Raw genomic sequence first — 26,180 nt, forward strand, 5'->3', positions numbered from 1 at the left:
CATACGAATTTCGTTGCATGGTATACACATACAATGTGTATATACATAAAATGACTTTATTTATTTATTTGTACGGACCAAGTTCCATCTGTCTTCCTCGCCTCCGCGGGGGCAGCCAACTGCAGCCGCTCCCGAGACCCGCGAGCGGAGCTACCAACCGCTCGCGAGGATCTCGCGCGCTCGCGGCACCTCGAGCGAAAATGGAAATGAAAAGCAAGGCCGGCTTCTCCGCAAGAGCGACAGCAGCTACCACCCCGCTCCACCCGCAGCTCACGCTCGAGCCGTGGAACTACATCCCCACCGCACTCGGCCGCCGGATTCCAACGCTTCTTCGTCCTCCTGCGCGATGACAGCCATGTCGCCACGAAGACGACTCCCTTCGTGGCTTCTTGCGATTTTGGCGCTGGCAGAGATGAGTTGGGCCACGCCAGGTGAATCTCTGGTGCGCTTTCTCCTCAGACAGCACCGCGCTCGTCTCCGGCGCCCTCTTTCCTCTCTCCCGTCCTCTAAGAGGAGGCGGAGCGTTTCGTCTCCGCTTACCTCCCCGCCATGACCTGCCAGCGTACCGGAGGTCTGAAGAGAGGCAGGTGGCGAGCCGGAACCCCACGCTGAGATTGGCTCCCGCTTCTGGGAGGGAAGAGCCTGAGGCGGGCTGGGCTCGTGGCGTAAAAGGCAAAGGCCCTGTCGGCCAGCGTTTCTCAGATGGGGAGTGGGGGAGAGACGGCGACGGCGCGTATCGTGTTGGAGGTGCAAATGGACTTGGCGCGGGCTCTTCGGCGTTTGCTGACCTATTAACGGCAAGGGACACGAGAGTGTGGCTATAGAGTTTAAACCAGGGTTTCTCAAATTTGGCGACAATAAGATGGGCGGACTTCCCAGAATTCACCAGCGCATCTGGGTTAAGGAATTCTGGGAGATGAAGTTTACACACCTTAAAAGCTGCCGAGGATGAAAAAGCACGACCGTTGATTTGGGTCCCCTCTTTGCCTGTAAAAGATTGCTGTTTTCGCCCTCCTCAGACATTGAATTAATTATGGGTATGGGCACTTGTGAATGGGCAATAGTGTGCGTACACGCTCTTTCGGCACCCGAGGAAAAAAAGGTTCCCCATCACTATACTAGGGCTTATTGCTTAATGGTGGGATTGGTTGTAGGACTAATTCAAGGAAATGTGGATAGGAATTTAACTATTTGATTGTAGGTTTTGACTTGAAAACAGCCATATCTTAAAATAAGAATTTGAGGAAGCCATGAAATACTATGCTACCTTGTAGTGAACTTTGATGGAAAATTGTGAAAAGCAATAAATCTGAGTTCTATTGCTTCTACACCTGAAACAAAGAAACATGGGTTTTCCTTCTGTGTGCAATGTTCTAAACATTCCAGAAAGAAGGGCTGACCAGTTTAAGCATAAGGCTTTTCCCTCTCTGGCTAAAAAAATGCAGCTTCTCCCCAGGAGATGATAGAATGGCTTGGAAAGTTTTCCATTGAATAAATTTCTAAGAAGAAACAAGAGTACAGTATTTTAGATCCTTCTCAGATTGTCAGGCAGATAGAACATTATGCTTTAGATCCAGAATGGGACAACCCTTCACAGCCAGCTCGCCATGGGACAATTCAACAGTTCAACTTAATTTAAAATAATTTAAAAAATATTTTACTTTTTCTCATGCACATTTCATTTTGTCCCTCCTTTGGCATCCTTTCTGTAATCATTCTATTCCACCATTTTTTGATATTAGTGTAACTGTTGTTAACTAATTGTCCTGCAGCATGTTGACCATGGTGAGTTGTGCCATGGCAAATTGCCCATAGCAAATTGGCTGTGCTGAGTTGGCTGTGGCAAACTCGCAGTGGCAAACTTCCTACACCCTTAAAACCTAGGCGATCATCTCTAGTCTCTAGAGCTGTGAATTTCAGGCCATGTAAATTGTTGGAGCTGAAATTAGATTCTAAGCACCATAAAGAAAGAATTCGATAAGTTTGTTGAAACAGCTGAATTGATCTGTAATTCAGCTCCAAGAAAGAAATTCATTTGGAGAAGGTTTTTCATTTTATATTTGGTGGCTGGTATAGCTATATACATAAGATTTATGATTGAGACATTAGCTGTCTAAAGCTAGCCTAGCAGCAAAACTCTTTATAAAAAGGAATTTGTGGCTGATTAATTTGATGCAGTGGTAGTAGAGAGTAAACATTAAAAACAATATTTAAAAGGAACAGAAAGAGAAACGGATACTAAATGGATATTTATGTGAGGGGATGTGCACACATGCTCAAAACATTGAGATGTGCACGTAGCGCACTGTTAGGAAGATAGGAGGAACATGCCTCTGAATTGAATGTATAATTGCATGGAAAAAGCATGAGTTATTGGACGATATTATTATTTTTCCCTAGAAGGCCTTTAATCAGATTTATTCAATATAGTGTTCCATCTGATAACAGTGGAAGCAGTAATAAGAGAATGAAAGCTTCAATGGATTATCAGGCAAAGACTGAGTTGGACTTGAAATTGTGGACCTTGCACTACAAAAGCTTATTGCCCTAACCAAAAAATACATACAACAAATGTCTGGTACTGCCAAAGTATAATTAGACCTAGATTAATCAATAATTAAAAGGTGAATCATAACACTTGGTCTTAGATATGCTGATACACAGCATATTTCTTCTCTGGATACACTGGCTATGTAAAGGAATAGGACTTAATCCTATTAGGATGGCCTCTTTTTCCCCTTGGTTAATTCCTGCTGAGTGTTCCTAGACAGAACAAATTCCACACCCTACTTTGTGTCTTATCTCAAGGCTCCTTGTTCTTGCTTATTCTATTTCATATTTATGTGAAGCTGATAGGTGAAGTCATCCATCATTTTGGGTTCAGATATTATCAATATGCGTGTTATCAAATGTATATGCTTGAATGATGTAAAGGCCTGGATGAATAGGTTGAAGTACACCTCTGAAAGCTGGCTACAAAAGCTACAAATTGTGTCTTTTAAACTGTCACTTATGTTGTGGTAACCCTACACATGGAATTTTGCAGTGCACTCTGCTTAAAGCTTTTATTGAAAGCCATTCAGAAAGTGCACCTGTTATATAATTCAACAGGATGGGTGATTATAGACATGGCATATAATTTACTTCATGAGCTGAAGTGGTTATTTAAAGTAGAGGTCTCCAATCTTTTGGACCTCAGGCACCATCAAGGCCATAATTTTAAACCCTAATTCCTAATTTTAAGTCCCACAGACCATTACTATGACTTTTTAATAGATAAAGATGATAATAGAGCTTCCATTTTATTAATATAAATGCACCTATGTAATATAACATTATAAATGCTTTTTAATTATAACAAAATCATTAATGCTTATTTAATTATAACAAAATTATTCAAGGTTGTTTAATTGTAACAAAATTATTAAAGTTAGTTTAATTATTACAAAATAATTGAAGCTAATTTGACAGTGGTTTGCTGATGTTGTTGGGAAAATCAATCCTATATTCCAGAGCTATAGTTGTAGTCCCTTCCTTTCCTTCTTTCCTTTCCTTCTCTTTCCTTTCCTCTTCTTTCCTTCTTTCCTCTCCTCTCCTTCCTTTCCTTTTTTCCTTTCCTTGGAAAGGGATAGTACACCAACAATTGAAGCAATGCTTTTTCCATGTTTCTTTATAAAGGTATATTGTTTATTGATTTCAGATTGGTATTTAGATCTGTTTATTATTTTACATTTTTTATTTTTGTTACATACTTTTGTATATTTCATGATTTTTGAAGGACTTCTGTTTTTCCTAAAGTCTTTAGGTTGGCTTAAGCACGAATCTTAAAAGATGAAAACAATGAAAAGAGGATACCTTTATAGGAGTTTGCACAGGAAAAGATCCATGGAAAAGATCTATACATACACTGTAAAATCTTTTTGTTGCATGCCTTATTAATTATTAGTAAAACATTATTTATTAATTCTGTTTATTTTTAATTCACACCATTTTTACTCCTATTGTTTTATATGACATCTGTAACCATTGTTTTTCTCCCCCAGTTAAGTGTTCCGTTGGTAAGCTACCGATATTTGAAGGTTCTCTACCAAACTTTAATGTGCCGCATCTTGTGGATAATGGTCGTGTTCATTACAAGTGTAGACCAGGATTTAAACCACTCAATGAAAATGCATCCTACGTAACGTGTCATGAGGGTTCTTGGATACCAAAAAAAGACTTTTGCGCAAGTATGTCTTTTTCTTACTGGAAACATATTTGTTTTTGTTATGTTTAAGGAATTATTAAAATACAAAATATTTTAAAAAACCCTATAAAGGTCTTCCTATTAGGTGATAGTTGTAATGCTTTCTTTGAAATATAGTAGTCCCTCACCTATCGCTGGTGTTACGTTCCAGACCTGGCCGCGATAGGTGAAATCTGCGATGGGGAATTTATTGACTGATAGTACTTATTTAAGTATTTATATTGTAATTGTTTGGTAAGTTTTCATTGTTTTAAGTGTTTATAAACCCTTCCCACATAGTATTTATTTTAGATAAATATTTTAGATATTATTTTTTTTTTAAAAACCTGCCGATCGAGTTCGGCGGGCTGTTTAAATCTGCCGATCGACTTCCTCAGAAACCCGCGATGAAGTGAAGCCGCAGTAGGTGAAGCGCGGTATAGCGAGGGACTACTGTAGTCTAAAGCCAGTTCTGGCTGAAAAACCTGGTGGATTGCTAGATGATAAAAGAGAGATTCTGGCTCTTTGCTGACCTCTAGTGATTGGTTGGATTTTTCATCCTGATACTTGGCCCTACCATAAGCAGTGGTATTCGGTGAAATCACATTCACCATCATCAGGCTGAAGTTTTAAGCTTCGTGCTGTTGTAAATATGGAATGATTGCAACTGCCATTTCTTCTTTATATATAGTGTTAGGGGTGGAGATTTGGTTTGAATGTAGCAAATAGATTGGGTGACTATGTTTTAGTGATTTGATTGGTTGGTGGAATCACAATTACTTGAAGGATTGACATGGTGATTATTATGAAATGTTTTTTTGTTTAAGGCTGGTTTCCAAATCTCTGGTAGGCGGGACGTATCATCTCTTTTATTCATGCAGAGGGGGTGTTTCTCAATCTCTATTGCTTCCATAGTAATTCTTCTATATAAATTTTCTGTTTTGGAAAGTAATTTAGTTTTTTCAAAATCAATTTCGTGCCCTGTTTTTTTTAATGTGCTGGACAAGGGAGGAAGTCTTTTCTTCTTTTTTAACTGCATTCTTATGTTCTGCAATGTGTGCGCTCACTCTTCGATTGGTTTGTCCAATGTATGTGGCTGCACATGTTTTGCAAGGGATTTCATAGATTCCTTGGTGTTCTAGTTGGATTTTATCTTTTGGGTTCCTTAGGATGTTTGATATTTTTTGGTTCATGACAAATGAAGTTTTGATATTATGTTTGTGCAGAATTTTACTAATTTTGTCTGTGGTGCCCTTGATGTAGGGGAGGAGGGTGGTACCATTATCCTGTTCTTGGTCTTGATTTTTGGGGGGTGTCTCTTTTTTTATTAGGTTTGTGATTGTTTTCCTTTCGAATCCATTAGAAATTAATACATCTTTGAGTTTGTTCAATTCAGTTTTTAAGTGCTCATGGTCAGCTAGGCGTTTGGTTCTGGTGATGAGAGTTTTGGCTACTGAGGTGATCTGTGCGGGGTGGTGGTGGGAGTGTGCATTTAAATAACGGTTGGTATGGGTTTTCTTTTGGTAGATGGTGTGTCCTAGGGTGCCATTGGGTTTTTTATAGATAAGTACATCCAGAAAGGGAAGTTGATCATTGGCTTCTGTTTCCATAGTAAATTGTATTTTGGGGTGTAGGCTATTGAGATGTGTGAGGAAATTGTCTAGTTTTTCCCTTCCATGTGGCCAAATTACAAAAGAATCATCAACATATCTCAGCCAAAGTTTAGGTTTGTGTTTAGATTGCTCTAATGCATTATTTTCAAAATATTCCATATAGAGGTTGGCGATGACAGGTGAGAGGGGCGATCCCATGGGGGCTCCCTCTATCTGTTTATATCTTTGTTCATTATAGATGAAGTATGTATTAGTCAGACCAAAAATCAAGACCAAGAACAGGATAATGGTACCACCCTCCTCCCCTACATCAAGGGCACCACAGACAAAATTAGTAAAATTCTGCACAAACATAATATCAAAACTTCATTTGTCATGAACCAAAAAATATCAAACATCCTAAGGCAGTGTTTTTCAACCAGTGTGCCGTGGCACACTAGTGTGCCGCGAGACATGGTCAGGTGTGCCGCGAAGCTCAGAGAGAGAAAGAAAACAAGAGAGAGAGAGAGAGAAAGCAAGAGAGAGAGAGAGAAAGAAAATGAGGGAGAGAAAGAAAGAAAGAGAGAGAGAAAGAAAACAAGAGAGAAAGAAAGAAAGAGAAAGAAAGAAAGAGAAAGAGAACAAGAGAAAGAAAGCAAGAGAGAGCAAGAGAGAGAAAGAAAGAGAGGGAGGGAAGGTGGGAGAGAGAAAGACATAGAGGGAAGTAGGGAGGGAGAGAGAAAGAGAGCAAAAAAGAAGAAAGAAGGAAGAGAGAAAGAGGGATGGAGAGAGGAAAAAAAGGGAGAGAAAGAGAGAGAGAGAGAGAAAGAGAGCGAAACGGAGGAAGAGAGAGAATTCTTTTGTCCAAACTTTTTTTAGCCGCCGCCCCCCCCCCTCCAATGTGCCCCATGGTTTTGTAAATGTAAAAAATGTGCCGCGGCTCAAAAAAGGTTGAAAATCACTGTCCTAAGGAACCCAAAAGATAAAATCCAACTAGAACACCAAGGAATCTATGAAATCCCTTGCAAAACATGTGCAGCCACATACATTGGACAAACCAATCGAAGAGTGAGCGCACGCATTGCAGAACATAAGAATGCAGTTAAAAAAGAAGAAAAGACTTCCTCCCTTGTACAGCACATTAAAAAAAACAGGGCACGAAATTGACTTTGAAAAAACTAAATTACTTTCCAAAACAGAAAATTTATATAGAAGAATTACTATGGAAGCAATAGAGATTGAGAAACACCCCCTCTGCATGAATAAAAGAGATGATACGTCCCGCCTACCAGAGATTTGGAAACCAGCCTTAAACAAAAAAACATTTCATAATAATCACCATGTCAATCCTTCAAGTAATTGTGATTCCACCAACCAATCAAATCACTAAAACATAGTCACCCAATCTATTTGCTACATTCAAACCAAATCTCCACCCCTAACACTATATATAAAGAAGAAATGGCAGTTGCAAACATTCCATATTTACAACAGCACGAAGCTTAAAACTTCAGCCTGATGATGGTGAATGTGATTTCACCGAAACGTCGCATAGACACTCAAAATATTACATGGGGCAAAACCCGAACTCAGAACTATCCATCTGTCTGTCTGTCTGTCTGTCTGTGTGTGTGTGTGTGTGTGTGTGTGTGTGTGCGTGTTTTATGTCGGATCACCCTGGTATGTGTGTGTGTGTGTGTGTGTGTGTGTATATATATATATATATATATATATTTGTTTTCGTAGATTTTCATGGGTACAGGTATGACGGTCTTGGTATATTTGGGTTTCTTCCCGTGTAGGATTTGGAAATTTCTGGCGACGTTTCGACAAGGTCTCACTCGTCATCTTCAGGCTGGTGTTTCTGTCCTTGTTCTCAGGCGAACACTGCGAGACCTGAGCTGCCTTCCTTCTATAAATACTGGTGGCTGGGTGTGGTTTGATGGCTCAGCAATTGCCTGCTGTGTAGAAACTTCCTGGTGAGTCAGTGGGGTAACAATTGGGGTCGTTGATGTAGCTGAGGTATGCTGATTAGTTAATGGTTGTAGATTAGGTGTGATATCCTGAGTAGTTGGAACTTGCAGACTGCTTGATTGTTTTACAATGTGTGTTCTGAGTCTGGTTTCTATGGCTGGGATACGTTTGAGGGCTGGTTTCCAGATGTCTGGTAAGCGGGAGGTATCATCCCGCTTGTTCATATTTTGGGGATGTTTTTCTATCTCGATGGCTTCCATGATTATTCTTTTGCTGTAGTGTTCTCTTTTGGAAATTAATTTGGTACTGTCAAAATCAATTTCATGTCCTGTAGTTTTGAAGTGTTGGAAAAGGGAGGAGGTTTTTTCTTTTTTCTTTAATGCATTCTTATGTTCTGCAACACGTGCATTTACTCTCCTGTTAGTTTGTCCAATATATGTGGCTGGGCAGATTTTACACGGTATTTGATAAACTTCCTGGTTTTCTAGTTGGATATTGTCTTTCGGGTTTCTTAGGATGTTGGCTATTTTTTTATCTTTACCAAAGGCTGTCTTGACACTGTGTTCGCCTTAGAACAAGGACAGAAACACCAGCCTGAAGATGATGAGTGAGACCGTATGTAGTTTTGTGTTTATAGATTATTTGTGAATTTGTGATTTAAAAGGTATCATAGGACCAAACACTGCCTTGGTCCATTTGTCCTGACAGAAGGGAAAATAATTGGGGGAATTTTTTTGTACCATGAAGTCTCTTTTCTGATTCACTGAGCTTAATCAGTTTATGAAATAATTTATACATATATTTCAGGGGGGGAAAATACCTTTTACTCTGTAAAGATCCACTCATGATTGGATTAAAGTCCTCAATTGCTTCAATATTTTATTTGTTTGTTTGTTTATTTATTTAATTTATATGCCGCCCCTCTCCGAAGACTTTATTAGGAATTTGTGTATATATTTGCAGGAAATTGTATTATTTAAAATTTGGTAATACATTTAGAATAGAAAAAACTTGGGAAGTATTACATGAGAAAAAATATTGAATATTTGCAGTAATAAGTAGAATTGGATGCTAATCTATTAAATTGTGACTGTAGTAAAATAATGTATTTAGTAGGTAAAATGATACTGCCTACTGGATAACCACACTACTGCAATATAACCACACTACTGCCGCCCCGAGTCTACGGAGAGGGGCGGCATACAAATCTAATAAATAATAATAAAAAATAATAATAATAATAATATATAATTAAACTTAGATCTGTTTATAACAGTGTCATGTTTGTTTATATTTGAGTATCAGAAATATGAATACAATTTTCATGTCTACTCTCCTGCCTTTTTACCTCAGCAATATGTATAGCTATAAGGAATAGATTGAGCAGAAGAATACATTAAATATTAGGTCTCAAGTTGTCTTCTGTAAGCTAAATGAAGGAATATGTTTAAATATTATTTTGTATGCTGCACAACAAAACATGTTTCTTCCTCTAGCATTTATGGTCCCCCTTGAAACACTTATTTTTTTGCTGTCATGTAGTAGACTTAATTTTTCAGAATTGATCAATGTCCAGGGGTCATTCAAAGTAATTGCATTTTTTTTCTTATATTGGTCATTTCTACATAGAAATGGTGAGTAGAATATTTATATTCTATATATACTGTATATTTTGCATCTTTTTGTTTGAATCATGTTCTTCTAAAATGGGCTTTTAGTATTGTATTTTTTTCTAACTACAGTACTGTATACTGAAAATACCTTCAGAGAAAACATCTTTAGATAGCAAGAAGAGCAGCATATAATTTTAATAAATAAATATTGTGTAGTGTGAAAAATGTGTTATATCTTATAAGAAAAATATGTTGAGAATATAGGAAGATACATGACAGTGTTTGTGACTGCTTTAGGGTTTTTTTCCCCTACACATAGGATTGGCTCATTTTTTTCTACTTTGGTCCCAAATCTAGGTTTTTGTCCTTCTCTCTATTCTAAGAAAATACTATACTCTTTTTTCTGTTGAATAGAATGGAACACGGTTTTATAGTGTCTGAAAAATTAAATAACCAACAATGATAACCAAATAACCCAACATTAACAGAAAAAGATTGAATTAAAGAGAAAGTATGAATTGGACCTTGTAAAAAGAGAGCGTAGCTCCATTACAGATCTTTTTCATTCTCTGGCATTTAAATGACAATTTTTGGCTTATCCTGAGGACACTGATGATTTTCAGTTGATTCACCGTACTTATCTGGAAGCAAGTCACCACTTCCGTTATTTATCTCTTGGGACCCTACAAAATATACACTTTTATTGATAAGTTCTTAGAATTGTATGTACATGTGCAAATACATTTTCTATTTATGGATGCTGATAGGAAAGTAGTTACAAATTGTAACAATTAATAATTCTCCAATATTGTCTACAATATTGTCTATACACTATTTGTAGTCTGTCTTAGTCTTTATCCACGGTCATGTTGTATTTTTGTTTCTAAATCGTTTCTCTCCTCCCTCCACCAGAAAAATATTGTGAACAGCCTCCAAATATTATTAATGGATTTCACAATGGAAGTGCAACCATTTACGCTCTTGGAACAATAATACATTACCATTGCAGAAAAAACTTTTCCCTTATTGGGGCATCCTCTATAGTGTGCAGAGCTGGTGAAAATCTAAAAGGAGTGTGGAAAGGGGAACCGCCCAAATGCAAAGGTTGATTCTCCCCCTTCCCCTTCTTCATTTTAAAACTTAATTGTTGTATGTTCCTTTAATTTTTTCAGTAACATTGAATAGTTATTTTGCGTTATTTCTAAGCATGATATTTATATCTGGTTCTCTCAGTTTGTTTAATGGTAGCCTTCTCTTAAACATATACTGTAAATGCAGTTCTTTTAGTATTGTATTTTTTTCTAACTACAGTACACTGAAAATACCTTCAGAGAAAACATCTTTAGATAGCAAGATGAACAGGATATAATTTTAATAAATAAATATTGTGTAGTTCTTGTTGATATATTTAATTGATCAATACCAACTGATTCAATTCAAATGGCATATAAAGAAATAGCAGTTAAAAGTTTTCAGTTCAAATTTGATTCAGAGTTCCAGGAAAAAGGTTTACCTTTTAGAGGAGAAATCACTGGAGATTTCTGCTGTACTGCATTTTTGGATTAAGTAAAATCAGGTAAAAAACAGATTAAAATATTCAGAAACAGTCCATGATGTTTTATATCTTATGGTTGTATTTATTTTCCTATCTTATTAGAAAATGATCCTGTATCCTGTAACAATCCAGTGGTACAACATGGAATAATGATAACTGAACACAAGAAGCCATATATACATGGAAGCAATGTTAAATTTCAGTGCAAAATTGGGTATTTTATGATTGGAAATTATTTGATTCAATGTGAAAACATCACTTGGGTTCCCAAAGTACCATCATGTAAAAAGAGTAAGATTTACCTTTATCTAATTCGTATAATGTTCTTGCAGATTTAAATAGTGAGGTTTTTGCTGATATTAGCGAGGTCCCCCACGTAGATGTTCCAAAGGGAAGTTGTTGTAAGAGAGGTGCATAGTGTTAGCAAACCATCAGGAGCAGTTAGTGGAAATGAAAAGAGGATGCATTTTCTTGTGGGTGACTGGACTGTTAGAGGTGTTGATTTGGGTAAGAGTAAGGATGCGGTGAGGGTGATGAAGTGTCTCCCAGGAGTAGCTGTGGGTTTTGCCTCCCAAGGATAATTCCATCTGTCCGTCCATTACCCTGGGGGGGGGAATTACTGACCCTCTCAGAGATGGTCCACATCTTGGGCGTCCTCCTCTATCCACAGCTCACATTAGAGAACCATCTTTCAGCTGTGGCGAGGGGGACGTTTGCCCAGGTTCGCCTGGTGCACCAGTTGCCGCCCTGTCTGGACCGGGACTCATTGCTCATAGTCACTCATGTCCTCATCACCTCTAGGTTCAACTACTGTAATGCTCTCTACATGGGGCTACCTCTGAAAAGTGTTCGGAAACTTCAGATCGTGCAGAATGCAGCTGCGAGAGCAATCATGGGCTTCCCTAGGTGCGCCCATGTTACAGCAGCACTCTGCAGTCTGCATTGGTTGCCGATCAATTTCCGGTCACAATTCAAAGTGTTGGTTATGACCTATAAAGCCCTTCATGGCATTGGACCAGAATATCTCCAGGACCGCCTTCTGCTGCACGAATCCCAGCGACCGGTTAGGTCCCACAGAGTTGGCCTTCTCCAGGTCCCATCGACTAAACAATGTCGTTTGGCGGGACCCGGGGAAGAGCCTTCTTTGTGGTGGCCCCGACCCTCTGGAACCAGCTCCCCCCAGAGATTAGAACTGCCCCCACCCTCCTTGCCTTTTGTAAACTCCTTAAAACCCACCTCTGCTGTCAGGCATGGGGGAACTGAGACATCCCCCCCGGGCCTATACAGTTTATGCATGGTATGTTTGTGTGTATGTTTGCTTTTAATAATGGGGTTTTTAGTGTTTTAAAATTATTATATTTGTCGTACATTGTTTTATTGTTGCTGTGAGCCACCCCGAGTCTACGGAGAGGGGTGGCAGACAAATCTAATAAATAAATAAATAAGTAAATTTTACAGTTCTGTTTTGCTGACTATGTTTGCTGTGTGGAAATGGCAGCATTTTTGTGGCCTGTATTCAAGCTCCTAGTCTGTTTTTTTCTGGAAGTGCAGGCTGTTTCCAAATGCTGTTTGGCACACCAAGAAACGTCTGACCCACAGCATTGTGTGGATATGGCAGCATTTTTGTGGCCTGTATTCAAGCTCCTAGTCTGTTTTTTTCTGGAAGTGCAGGCTGTTTCCAAATGCTGTTTGGCACACCAAGAAACGTCTGACCCACAGAATGGCATGCAGAGGGAAGGCAGAATGCAGAGCAGCCAAAAGGGCAGAGATAGTGATAAATAGGCAGATGGGAGGCGTTGAAGGTGAGGGAGTTCCTTCCCTTGAAGAACTGAGGGTTGGGGCTAAGACGGACCATACATGGAATGAATTGGATTTGGATGTCCTTGGGAAATTAAAAAAAAAATCCCAGAGGAAGGCAGTGATAAATGATTTTTATTGTTGCAACAACAAAAACAACCCACAAACAAACAAACCCTCTACAGATTCGTCCGCAGGGCATGATTTGAAGAATTTAAATTGAAATGAAGTAATAAATCTTTTTAGTCTGGTTGCTTAGAAACTCATTTATAGACATGTCAAAGTGTAATTCAGTGTTAAGATAGACACATTTCTAGCTTGAAAAGGATCATGTGTGTGAATGTGTGATGTGAATGTGAATGACTCAGGAGAATCTGATTTGTAACACACATCTTAGCATTATCAGAATGTAGATAAATGATATGTCTTGATAATTTTGCACAAAATTTTTTTTTTATTACAGTTTCTCCAGACAAATGTGGTGCTCCATTGATTCCCAATGGCAATATAGAACCTTTGCAACCTCAGTATAAAACTGGAAAAGCAGTTGTCATATCTTGTAACCAGAACTATTCTTTTATTGATGATACCGTAATAATGACTACACAGTGTCTAGGTTATAATCTCTGGAATCCTCCTGCACAATTATGTCTCCGTAAGTATAAACCTAGATGTGACATATTTTCTTTTGTTGCTTCTAATGCTATAATGTAGGCAAAGGTGGTTATATAGTAGCAATATGTTTTAAATGTTATCAATTTCCATAAAGTGAATATTGATTGGTTCAGTAAGTATTTATTAACTTCCTTATAATTGAATATCAAGGTTCCATTGTACATCATTTTGATGATTAGAAAAAATGGATAGAAAAAATGAAAATTATGCTACAACCATAAAATAAGAGGTTAATTTACATCCATACTTGTAAATGCTGCATAAGACAATCTGAAGCTACATCTTTATACTGTATTTTCTTTCTCTTATTCACACATTTTATTATTGTCCCTTTGCTTTCTTTCAAATATTAGTTCTTTTCAGTTTTTATCTTTCTTTTTAAAAAATTTGGTAGAGTATTTTTTTTAAAGAATGCACATGTTTTTGTTGACAGTTTCTGAATGTTGTAATGTATTGTTTGATGAATTTAAATGAAAGTTTAATTTGTACCAAAAAAGATTAGGAACAGTGCAGACAAACCATTATAAAAAAAATATTTTTTCTAAGTTCCACAATAATCATCTTGTCACTTTAGCGGGGTAACTGGAAAAGAATTTTGGCCCTGGTGCCTGCCTGCCCCCCCTAGCCCCCTCTCTCCTCCCTCCCTTTCCCTTTCCTTCCCACCCTCCCTCCCACTCTCTCCCACTCCCTCTCTCTCTCCATCCATCCATCCTATTCTACTTTCGCTCCATTTTTGAATATCTTCTCATCTATTGCAATCAAAACAAAACTTGTAATGGATTTAAGCTTGAATATTAGGGATTAGGGAAAATAATAGAATAGAATAGAACTCTATTGGCTGAGGGTGATTGGATACACACAAGGAATTTGTTTTTGGTGCGTAAGTTCTCAGTGTACAGAACATACAAGTCACAAGTGATGAATCATGATCATAATTATAAAATAAAATAATCATAAATCATAAGATACAACATTCAGTGATAGTCATAGAATACTAAATAAGCAATCAACATAAATCGTAATAGGATACTAAATAAAAGCAATCAACATAAGTCATGAGATACAAACTGTTCTGGTTTCTGGTAGATATTTAGCAATTACAAATAACTCTTATTAAATGCATCATTTCATGAATAAAGAAACTCCATTTATTTCTCTGCTCTCCTGTAATTCAATCACATTCCATACAGGCACTCGGTCCGTTATCTCTCTCTTAGCTGCATTTCTCACATTCCTTCTCCTGCTCCACTTAACAAGATTTATTTTCCTAACAGCATAACTTTGAAAAACAGCAGAACTGACTGATAACAACACAAAATACTTTTGCTTACTTTAGCGCAGCAAAAAACACATCCATTTTCCTTTCGGCAACGTTGAAACTCCACCCTTCTTCTCCACTGACCCCCTGACGTGCCAAATACATCATTACAGTATTTAACCGATTCCTCTCCTTAATATCTTCTTCCAGACTTCAGTTCTCTACGTTTTTGGGCCCTTCTGAATTTAGGGTTAACCCAGCGAGCGTCTGATTCTCCCTCGCTAGATCCTGAACTCATAGCCCCATCCTGTGACTGGCCTCCCACCTGTTCTACTACCTGTAACCCCCCACTAATTCATAAACACTATCTGAATCCGAGTCCTCAATATCTTCATCATCCTCCAACTGATCAGGAGTATGTACAACACAAACAACAAAGTTATAGTCATAATAATCTAAGGAAATATGTCAGTGATGGCGAACCTTTTTTGGTTCACATGCAAAAAGAGGTGTATGTGGGTGTGTTAGCATGCATACACATGCCCCCAACCCCTTCCTTTCCCATGCATGTGTAGCCCCCTTCTGCCCCCGCGCATGTGCGCAGACCTTTCTGAAGCATGGTAGGCAGTGGTGGGTTCATAGTGGTGTGGTCCAGAGAGCCTCATCGGTATGAACCCATTGATTTTTGGTGATTTTTTTTCCTGGCGTCTCCATGTCAGAAGAAGCCCTCCCGCGCCCCCCTTGTCTGAATGCTGACCTTTATTCTTTGTCGGAAGCAGAGCTGAGAGCTTCTTCCACATGGAGATGCTGGGAAAAAAATTGCCAAATCAGTGGGTTCATACCGGTGTGGCTCTCCGGAGAGCCTTAGCGGTATGAGCCCACCACTGAAAAAAATGCCTAAACTGGCAAACTGGAAGTGCGTTTTTCTGAACTTCTGGTTTGTCCATTGGCGGATTTTTTTTGCCTCTGGGGCTTCAGGGAAGATTCCCTGAAGCGTCGAAGGAAGAAACTGCCTTTCCAAAGGCTGAAAATCAGTTGGGCAGTGTGCACATGTACACTGGAGCTGAAACATCTCACATAACCTCCCATATATCTCTGCATGCCAGCTGTGGTACACGTGCCATAGGTTTGCCATCATGGAAATAGGCAATAAAATAGATGAGAAGGATAAGTCATACAGCCCTACTAGGTGGTTTGACATTCCACGACAAAGGGTATAGACAGTGTTGTAGGAATTAACAGAGTGATAATATGGGGGAACAAACAGTCTGGGTGTCTGGTTGTTTTAGCATGTAATGCCCTATAGCCAGAGAGAGGGGTGGATCAGGCAGGCGGGGGGCAGCGACGGGAGGCTAGGTGCGGGTAGGGGGGCCTGGACTCCCATGCCCGAACATACCTTCCTTCCCCGCCGAGCCTCCCAGCCGCAGAGAAGGCGCAGAAACTTTTGCAAGCTTCAGAGCCCTGCGTGGCTCCTCACGTAGCGGTGGCTGCAGGCGTGGCGGCGGCTGCAGCTTCTTCTCTGAGCAGGCAGTGGCTCCTAAGCAGGGTCCAGGCTCAGGCACGGCTCTCCCCCCCCCACCCCGCCGTAATCAAATGGGAAATCAAATTGCTGTAATCAAATGGGAATTCCCGGTGGTGACAGTCACAAGGCAGAGGAATCCCTGCAGCAGTCAGAGAGCGCATGCGCAGTAAGGGAGCCCACATAAGACAGAAATGGTTCTTAAGACAAGGCAAAGAAATCTTAAACCCTGGGTTTGTATCTCAAAAAGTTCGTATGAGGAGGGGTTCGTAAGACGAGGTATCACTCTATTGTCTTTTTGGGTTTTTGCTTATAATATCTATTTATATTTTTAGCTAAAACTTCACCAGATAATTTTCAACTTTTCATCAATCATGGAAAAATAGTTAATGGAAAGAAAAAATATTACAAGCCTGGAGATGAGGTGGAAATTGCATGCCATGGTGGCTATATATTGAGAGGGTCAGCCAAGATTAAATATATTGGTGGGAACAAATGGCTTCCTAATGTCCCAGAGTGTCATCTGAGTAAGTATAAATGAAACTATATACTGTACCTATACTAAGTAAGCATTGTTTTAACTGCCTAGAAATTATTTGCTGTTCTCTTTTTTAAATATAGCATAAATTTGAAGATTGTAGAATTTTAATCTGACAAATTTTATTGAAGGCTGAAGAAAGCTGCTTTTGCTTTCTTCACAAAAGAAAAATGCTACCTAATGCAATGATCTATGAAGAAACACCATTCACTCAGCTAGAGGATAGTAAATGGCACCAAAGCATGCATTCCCAGTTTGCCTCTCTATTCCCTTTGTTTCTTATGTGAACAGAAATCAGATTTTGCTTTGTTGTAGCAAGATAAAATAAAAATTGGAAGTTCTGGCCAGCTCTATTTAAACGTGTATATTTTCTGCCAGCTCCTATACAGTGATCCCTCGATTATCGCGAGGGTTACGTTCCAAGACCTCTCGCGATAGTCGATTTTCCGTGGTATAGTGGTGCGGAAGTAAAAACACCATCTGCGCATGCGCACCCTTTTTTTAATGGCCGCACATGCGCAGATGGTGGAGCCGGTGGCTGGGGAGGTGGATTCGCCGCCCCCACCAGCCCTTTCTACTCTGGGTCAGAGCTGCGGAAACCTTCCGCTCGCCGAGGCTGCGTCTGACCCCTTCGTTTGTATTGCAGCGAAGGAGACGAAGCAAGGCTCCAAGCTCGCCTGCCGCCGCTACGCCTCTGCCGCCTCAGCCACCCCCTCTGCTCTGCAGGGACCTCACATGCCACGATCTCCCTCTCTCGCCCTCCCCGCGCTTCTCCTTGGCGGCGGCCAAGCAGCAGGCTTAATGGGAGACCAAAGGCGAAAAAAGAAAAGAAAAAAAAATCTCCAAAAGAGGCAGGCACAAAGCGGGGGCACAAGGGGAGCTGCCCGGCAGAGGTTGCTTTTTTTCTTCTCGTGGGCAAGTGGAGGGGGGGAGAGAGAAGGAAAGAGAGAGAAGGAAAGAAAGAGATGAGAGAGGGAGGAAGAGAGTGTGAGAGAGGAAGAAAGAGAGAGAGAAATGATAGAAAAAAGGGGAGAAAAAAAGAGAAATGAGAAAATGATTGAAGCAGAGAATGACAGGAAAGAAAGAGAAAGAGACAGAGAAGTGACTCTTGGTGATGACGTATGATGTCATCGGGTGGGAAAAACCGTGGTATAGCAAAAAAACCGTGGAGTATTTTTTAATTAATATTTTCTGAAAAACCATGGTGTAGCGTATCGCGAAGATCGAGATCGCGAAAATCGAGGGATCACTGTAGTACTAAAATAACATTTATGTTAAACTTGTTTGTCGCACAGTCAGTCAGATGTTCAGACTGGATTTGGCATTCTTATCCACCTATTAAGTCCTTCCCAAGAACCTTGGATCAGCAGGATATTGATGTTGTGCATTTAGAGTTATCCCAAAGTATGTAAGCTATTCCCAGTAAAGCTGTCTTTTGCGGGGGAGGGGGGTTTGGACGTAACATTCCCTGGCACTGCTGCTGCTTCTCAAAGGGAAACTGCTGCCGCCGCCACTATCCTCTTGACCCTGGCCAAAGGGATGGAATCCGCCAGGATGTGGCAACCCCACTTTTGGGAGGGCGGGGCTGGAGCAGAGGTGTGGCTGCGAAGGGGCTGCGAGAGGGTTTTCTCCGAGCGCTTCGGAAACGCCTGCCCCGCCCCTCTCGCAGCCCCATCGCTGGGAGCGCTTTCGTCACGGGCTGTCAGCGAAGGGGCACTTTTACCAAGCGCTTCCAGAATGCCCCCCCCCCAGCCCCTTTGCTGACAGCCCAGGCAGATGATGTCTAGTTGGTGCTCCAGTTGTTTTGGGACTGTACCCGAGGTGCCTACTACTATTGGCACTACTTTTGCTTTCTTTTGCCACAGTTTTTCTATTTCTATGTTATTTTTTTAATCTTGTACAATTCTTTCTCTTCTGTTATCTCCATACATGTCCACTATGTAAAAATGTTGCCTGACTTATTGATAATTGTTAAGTCTAGTGCAGGGTGTTGACAACCTTAAACACTCCAAGAGCCACTTGGACTCATTTCCCACAGAAAAAAACCCTAACTAGGAGCTACAAAACCTCAGTGGGCATGGCCAACCCAATGTCACTCACTCCCACCCAGTCACATGCTATGTCTCTCCCCCTTTTCCTTTCTTCCCCCATATTTCTCTCCCTCTGTATCTATGTCCCTCTCTTTCTCTCTCACCCCACACTGTATGACTTTATATTTCTCTCTCTCACCCCCTCTCTGTGTATCACTGTGTGTCTGTGCATGTCTCTCTCTGTGTGTCTGTCTGTGTGTGTCTCTTCCCCCTCCCTTCAGGCAACCTTCCTCCTCCCTTACCCTTCTCTAATGCTCTGGCTATTGCCTTGCTGGAACATTCCCCCACGGCCAGTAGCAGCTCTTTGGTAAGCGTGGAGGGCTTAGCTGTGAGTGTGCGCACATGTGGGGAGACCGTCCTCAAGTGAGCACCAAAGCTCAGGAAAAGTGCACATGGGATGGGCAGTGGCTCACTTAAGGAGGGTCTCTCCGCGTGTGCGCATGCTCATGGCTCAGCACAGCCAGCTAGGATGTTACGTGAGAGGGAGGAGGAGAGTTACCGAAGAGTACCTGCCTTTGCTGCACGTAATGCAGCCTTCGCTTCCTGCGACTTTGGGATGGAGTCTTAAAAAATAAGAGGGGCGAGGGGCAGGACCAGTCCATTAAGGTGCAGACAGCCATGGCAGAGGGCCCAAAGAGCCATGGATTGCCGACCCCTGGTCTAGTAAATTATGAAGCAGGTACCTGTCGGTTTGAATTTTAAAGTCCCAGAGCATGTTAGTTTCTTTACAGTCTATTATTTTCTCTATTTTTCTCGAGAAGGGTGGCATAGAAATCAAATCAATAAATAAATGGTATTTCTTGCAGATCTTAGAAAGTAGCATAATTGTCATGCTGTTGTTGGTGCTGTTGTTGTCAGTCTGTGTAATTTTTTTGCAGCAGCTAACCAGCTTGTTTGCTATCTGTTGCTATATTTTCAATTATGGTTTTGTATGCTTTTGTTCTTAGTTAGGGCTTGGTCTTGTGCAGCTGGAATTAGGTCTTCTGTTTCCTGATCTTAGCTCTTTCCTGATCTTAGTTACTGCCAGGTGTTATTATTATCAGTTTTCCATGCTATTTTTAAAAATGTACCATTTTCCCCAAAACAAGACATCCCCTGATAATAAGCTCAATTGGGCTTTTGAGTGCACGGCAATAAGGCCAAGTGCTTATTTCAGGATTCAGAAAAATATAAGACGGTCTTATTTTCAGGGAAACACAGTATTAGTCATATAATGTTTTGGCTTCCCAAGCCTTGCTTCCATCCTTCATTTGATCTTTGTTGCAGGCCACTTTGGTCTCTGCAGTCCTCAATAGATCTTCCTGGTATACTGGCTTCAGACAATTTTTATTGTTCTTCACATATTCTCTCAATTTTTTTTGCAAAAGTTTTTTTCCCCACAAACAAACATGCAATGTCATATACCTTCACTCTACAATACAATAATTCATATCTGTTTCCTTTTCTTTTTACAGTCATATTTTCAGACTACTATTCATGTTTTCTCAATTCTATTTTCATGTTGCAAAACCATCTCTATAAATCTGTTATGTAATCTGTAGATCTGTAGAATAGTCCTCAATATTAAACATACTTAACTGTCTTTTCATTGCATTTTTCCAGTTCTTTTCCATATTTTTAACAGTCCAACAGTTCAACAGTCCTTTTTATGAATCTGTAGAATAGTCTATACACCTGCAAAATAGTCCTTAAAAAACACTGTAAATCCTCATTTTCAAATGCCATTTCGCCATCACCGCCATTCATCCACAAATAAACTGATACAGTCCTTTTCTCTCCACAAATAAGTAAATAAAGAGTTCATTCCATCTTCATAGTCACAACAGATAAGGTGTTCCAAAATACAAGGCCGGCAACTAAACACAGACCAAAATTTCCCCTGTGATTATTCCTCCAACCAGTGGATGGCAGATGTATTAGTTTCATAAGCTTATTCACTTGCTTTATATATTACCACTTAATTTTCTTGTACAATCAAAACAATTTTGTTAAGATAAATCTTTGCTTCAAAAATAGTTCAATAATCCAATTTAATTATCAGACATTGGGCTCTTCATTGTCTTCATCAGAAGCTTTCCGCTATCATGTTCATTGCTAAGTAGCCGCTTCCTCTCCATTTCCCCCCAGCTTTTAGTTCCTGTTAAAAATTAAAAGATAATCCCAAGTTCTTTTTGGCAATATCACTCACCAGCACAACTCTTAGATTCTCTTCTTCATTTCTCCAGCACTTTCAAGAATCATCTTGTCAATTAGAAGTTTATCTTTTGTTCCTCTTCTGTTTGAGCAATTTCTTTTCTACTCAGATGGAAATAACTTGTATTCAACTGGATGCTATTAGATTGCATCAGCTGCCACACAGGTCAGTAACTTGACAGTTGTGGGCTATTAGGTCATTGTTCTGTAGTTGCCTGCTGCTGCCTCTTTTGCTGGATCATTCATTATCAGATTTTGCTGAATCTTTCATTTGCCAGATATTAGCTACTCTTCCCTATTACCTCCTTGCAGTATGTTGTCAAACTGCTTGGCAACAAGTATGTAAACTGGTCAGATGTTTCAACCAAAATCCATGAAATTTATCTTCAACTGCTGCTAACCAATTCTTGATCTTCCTTGGACATTTTTTCTCCACCATTTCTGCTGTTATTACAAGTTATTTCATTTTATCTTTTTTATTCTTATTCCCCTCTTTACCAAGCTTCATTTAAAAAAAAATTCTTATATCTTCACCCAAAACTGCAGTTTCTTCCTTGTAGCTGCTGATTGATTCACTACAGTTTCTCCATTGATAGATTCGTAGAAATGCTTCTGATTTGATTGAAATTGGAGATTCTGTTTATAATTTGCAATTTGAGCTTTGTATCTGCAAATCTTCTTGATTATAACTCTTATTTGCTCTTTTGTTATTTCTAGTGCTTCCTTGATCTTCTTTGTTTCTAAGTGGTATTTCTTTATTATTCTTCAATCTTTTTGATACGTTTCTTTTTATTCATCATTTCTAATTTACTTGAATTTTATCTCAGCTTGCTAATCTTATTTTCTAGCCTGATCTTACATTCTGGTGGGCACTATTTGCCTTTTTTCTTTGTTCACTTTGCACCCCAGATATTCAATAACTGCAATTTTTGCTGTATATTAGTTGGATTATTTGCAGTGAGCTAGTGCTTAAATGTGGATATTACACTATTTGACATATTTTAATTGGAAAAAAGCTTCAATGCAGGCAACCTTATTCTGCTGTTTTCTGCTGTTCTAGATGCTCAGTTAGTCTTTGTTTCAATTCATCTACTTCTTTAGTTAGAGCAGGCTGGATGCATCACGTGCTGGCCACCCCTGCCCGGTTTAACAAAGGGGGGGGGGGGAAGTTCCAATACATCACGTGATGACACCATGAGAGGGATTTGTTCTATCTGAAATAGGAGATGGTATTTGGTTTCCAAATGAAAACAATTATATAGCTATGCTGGCTTCCTCTACTGCCAACTCATCATGGTTTGCATATGGTCTGGTACCTTACTTCTGGGAAGGCTTTGATATCTCTGCCCTGGGAAAACCTTTCCAATTCTTCCAATTCAACTTGTGTGAATACTTTAATACTATAAATCAACATTGATCTGATAGCCTCCGTTCTGTTATTTCTGATTCTGAATGTTGTTTTCCCCCCAGGAATGATGCATTCATTTCAAATAACCAATTGTTGGTTGCAATAATATCGCCGGCTGACTTACCGGCCCCACGGCGCTGTTGCGGAAGGGCCGGGCAGACTCGGACCCTTCCGATGGCGGCCGCCATCTTGTTTTCGGATTTCGGCCGAGAATGCCCTTCCCACGTGGCCGGGCATGACGTCGGGTCCGGGCGGGGCCTGCTGGCCCTATTTAAGGGACAGCAGGCCGGGAAGAAAGCCTGTTCGCCCGGACCTGATGCTAAGAGCAGACACTCGGCTGTCTGCTCTTGGAGCCTTTCGGCGGCCGCGTGAGGCGGCCGTCATTTCGGGCCTCGTTAGAGGCTTGGGGCACTGCTCGTCGCTCGCTTCGCCCATCCGAGGCTGCCGGTCGGCACATTGTCAAGGAGTCTTGGGCAGCAACGGGTTTGCGGCAGGAGTCCCGCGTGAGGCCCCCACACCCACCCCACGTAACAGGCGGCCGCGTGTTGCGGTCGCCATTTTGAGAGCCTCATCGGAGGCTCGGGGAACGGTTTGGGGGCTTCGGGTCTGGCGGGAGGGCCGTTTGGCTGTTGCCCCCCCCCTATTTTGGGGGGGGATCCTTCTGGTAGCCCCCTTGGGGACGTGGGGGGCTAGTGTGGGGGCTTGCGTGTGCGGCCCCTCCCGGTTCGTGGCCCCCAAAACACAATAAAAATAAAACACAACATAAAATAAAAAAGGAGGACGGTTGGGCCCTCGGTGGCAGCTTCATGCTGCTGCGCTGCCTGTTTGGGCAGAGGCCTTTTGCTGCCCTCTTGGGGCCTGGGGGCCCCAGTTCCCTCAGGTGTAACTTAAGAACCATGGCACATAGTAATCATACTCCTAATGAGATTGATAATGGTTGGAACGATGTCATATATTTGTAGGCAAGCATGGACATAGGCAGGAAAAGACCTATTGGTCCCTCTAGTCTGCCCTTGTTCTGTTTCTGTATTTTGTCTTGGGATGGCTGTATATTTGTCCCAGGCATGTTTGAACGCTGTTGCTGTGGATTCAGCTACTGGGTCTGCGGGAAGTTTGTTCCAGGCCTTTACTATTTCAGTAAATCATGGACAAACTTCATTACAGCTATTATTTAACTTAATCAGGCCAGAAAAATATTAACAAGGGAGATCAGAGCAGCAAACAGGAACTACTCTGAATATATCCTAAGATTTTTATTAATATTGCTTCTTCATTGCTTATTTGGCCCCTATGACAATCATTAAGTGTTGTACCACATGATTCTTGACAAATGTATACTTCATTTATGTACCTTGAGAGCATATGCACCAAGACAGGTTCCTTGTGTGTCCAATCACACTTGGCCAAGATAATTCTATTCTATGGCGTTTTTTCGGGGGGGTGGGGGACTCCTAACCAGGTTTGCCCCCTTCCCCCCCCCCCCTGGCTCCTAGTGCGAGAGCACAGGCCCCCGGGGCAGCTTTTGCCGGGGCCTGGTGCTTTGGGGGCAGGGGGTTTGACCGCCAACCCTGGCCAGAGGGCCTCCGCCCCTTTTGACGGCTTACCCGTCGGGGCCAGGGAGATTGGACAAGGGGGCCACCACAGGGTGGGACCCTTTCGCTGCATGGTCCTGGGCTTGCGGCAGAGGGACTTGTTTCCCCCCTTTTTGTATGTATAGCCATGCGTGCGGGAAGGCGGGGCTCCCAGGCCGCTGCTATGTACCCCTGCCCTGAAAGGGCAAGCCCCACCTACGGGGGGGGGGGGGGAAACTGGGCCCAGCCCATTTAATTATAACAACAACTACAACAACAACAATGGGGTTGGTTGATGGACGACCACCCCTGCTCGAGAGCGGCCGCTCTCTTGCTAGGTTTCTCTAAGGGATTCGGGATCCCTTACATGGGGGGGTTCGAGCAGGCCTTTCGGTTCAACAACCTCCGGTTGGTTGTGGGACATAACGGCTTGTTCGGTCCGGGACAGCATAAGAGGTGGCCATGGGGAGGGGCCTTGGGCCCTTCTCGGAGCCGCCCTTCACGAATCTTGGGGTCTCCCCATTCAGGGGGGTCCCCTGATAGGTGGGTGATGAATCTAGGTTGATTCACCACTCGTTTTTTCTTAAAAGGGAGCCAGTGAAGGTTTTCGTTCCTGACGAACTTTGTTTGGCCGGCTTCGCATCCTTGGAGGCGGTCGTGGCCATGGTAACGCAGTGTGGGGATGGAGCCCTTATGGATAAATGCGACATTAAGTCAGCATCCCGGCTCTTCCCTATGCACCCGGACGGCTTCGCGCTGTTGGGCTTCCATTTCATGGGTGTTTTTAAGTGATAGGGGGTTTTACCCACGGGTGGCTCCCTCTCATGCTCTCTTTTGGGAGAGCTCGAGCACCTTCTTGGAGTGGGCGCTCGGGGGGCGCAGCGGCCCGGGCTCGGCGTTCACTACCTTGAGGGTTTCTTGATGGCGGGGACTGCGCGTGCAGAGCACTGCTTTGCTCCAATGCGGGTCTTCGAAGCCCTTTGCGCTTTGTTGGGGGTGCCTTTAGCCTCTACGGGGACCGAGGGCCCCGCCACCGGGATTACCTTCCTTGGTATTGAATTAGACTCAGAGGTGCAATCTTCTAGTTTGCCCCTGGTCAAGTTGGCACAAATCAGGGATCACCTTGGTATGGTTCTGGGGCTGCGGGAAGGTCACTCTTCGGCAGCTCCGGGACCTAGCTGGGATACTTCATTTTGCCCGCCGGGTCGTGGTGCCGGGCAGGGTTTTTTCTAGGTGGTTCTGTACTGCGATGAAGGGGCTTTGTTTGCCCCATTATCGTACCCGCTTATGTGCAGGGGTCAGGGCTGACCTCTGCGTGTGGCGGAGTTCTTAAAACGTTTTAATGGGTTGTCTTTTTGGGAAGCAAGAGCTTCTTTTGGAAGCTGATTTGCAGTTGTGCTCTGGTATGGCATGTACTCGCGCTTTGGGTTGTGTTGGGTGACCAGTGGGCTGGTCTGCGTGGCCTCCTAATGGGGGCCTCTCTTTCGGTTCAGGGATTTGACCCTTTTGGTAGCTCTCCCCCTTGATAGTGGCTCTAGAGCTTTGGGGTGAGCGGTTTGGGGGGCAGGACTGTGCATTTTGGTGTGACAGCCTAGTGGTTGTCCGTGTTGTGAACGCCCTGTCCTCCAAACGGGACAGGGTCATGCGGCTTGTCCGCCAATTATTTTTTGGGCACAGGTCCTTGTCCCTGACCACACTGTTTTTAGCTAGGCATGTCCCCGGGTTAGATAACGGGGTTGTGACGCCTCGGCCCATGGTCAGTTGTCCTGGTTTCGGACCCTGACCCTGCGGGCACGGATGTCGCCAGCGGCTTTTCCTGTCCACCTAGGGGCCGGGGGGCTACTGTGCAGTAAAGAGGCGAGGCTTCCTGGGCTGCGGCACTCTTGGGAGTGTCTGGCACCCGGGGGGGGGCTTCGCAGCGGGCAGGTGAACTGTTTGGGATGGCAGGCAGTATACGGGCTACCCCTATAGCTGGCCTGCCTCAGTTGTGTACCTGGCCATATTGGTGTCCAGCTTAGGCAGCGTGGCCTTTCGGTTGGGACTATTAGGTCCAGGTTGACCGGCTTCGCCTTGTTTAAGGCGGGGGCGGGGTTATTGGTTTTATGGCGTCTTCCGCAGTGTGACTGCGGGAAAGTTGGGCCGGGGCCGCATCGCGGGCCGCCGGGTCAATTT

The 26,180-nt window shown here is 42.2% G+C and overlaps 1 protein-coding gene across 1 annotated transcript in view; it reads left to right on the plus strand.

The window, feature by feature from the left end:
* Positions 1 to 346: 346 nt before the first annotated feature.
* Positions 347 to 26,180, plus strand: part of LOC139165327 (complement receptor type 2-like) — a 66,102-nt gene continuing 40,268 nt past the window's right edge. The window contains exons 1-6 of the mRNA XM_070748525.1: positions 347 to 431; positions 4,044 to 4,229; positions 10,317 to 10,508; positions 11,062 to 11,250; positions 13,220 to 13,411; positions 16,544 to 16,735. Coding sequence (XP_070604626.1) covers positions 347 to 431; positions 4,044 to 4,229; positions 10,317 to 10,508; positions 11,062 to 11,250; positions 13,220 to 13,411; positions 16,544 to 16,735 — 1,036 coding nt within the window. The remainder of the gene's footprint in view (positions 432 to 4,043; positions 4,230 to 10,316; positions 10,509 to 11,061; positions 11,251 to 13,219; positions 13,412 to 16,543; positions 16,736 to 26,180) is intronic.

This window comes from Erythrolamprus reginae, chromosome 3 (genome assembly GCF_031021105.1).
Source record: "Erythrolamprus reginae isolate rEryReg1 chromosome 3, rEryReg1.hap1, whole genome shotgun sequence".
Lineage (NCBI taxonomy): Eukaryota > Metazoa > Chordata > Lepidosauria > Squamata > Dipsadidae > Erythrolamprus > Erythrolamprus reginae.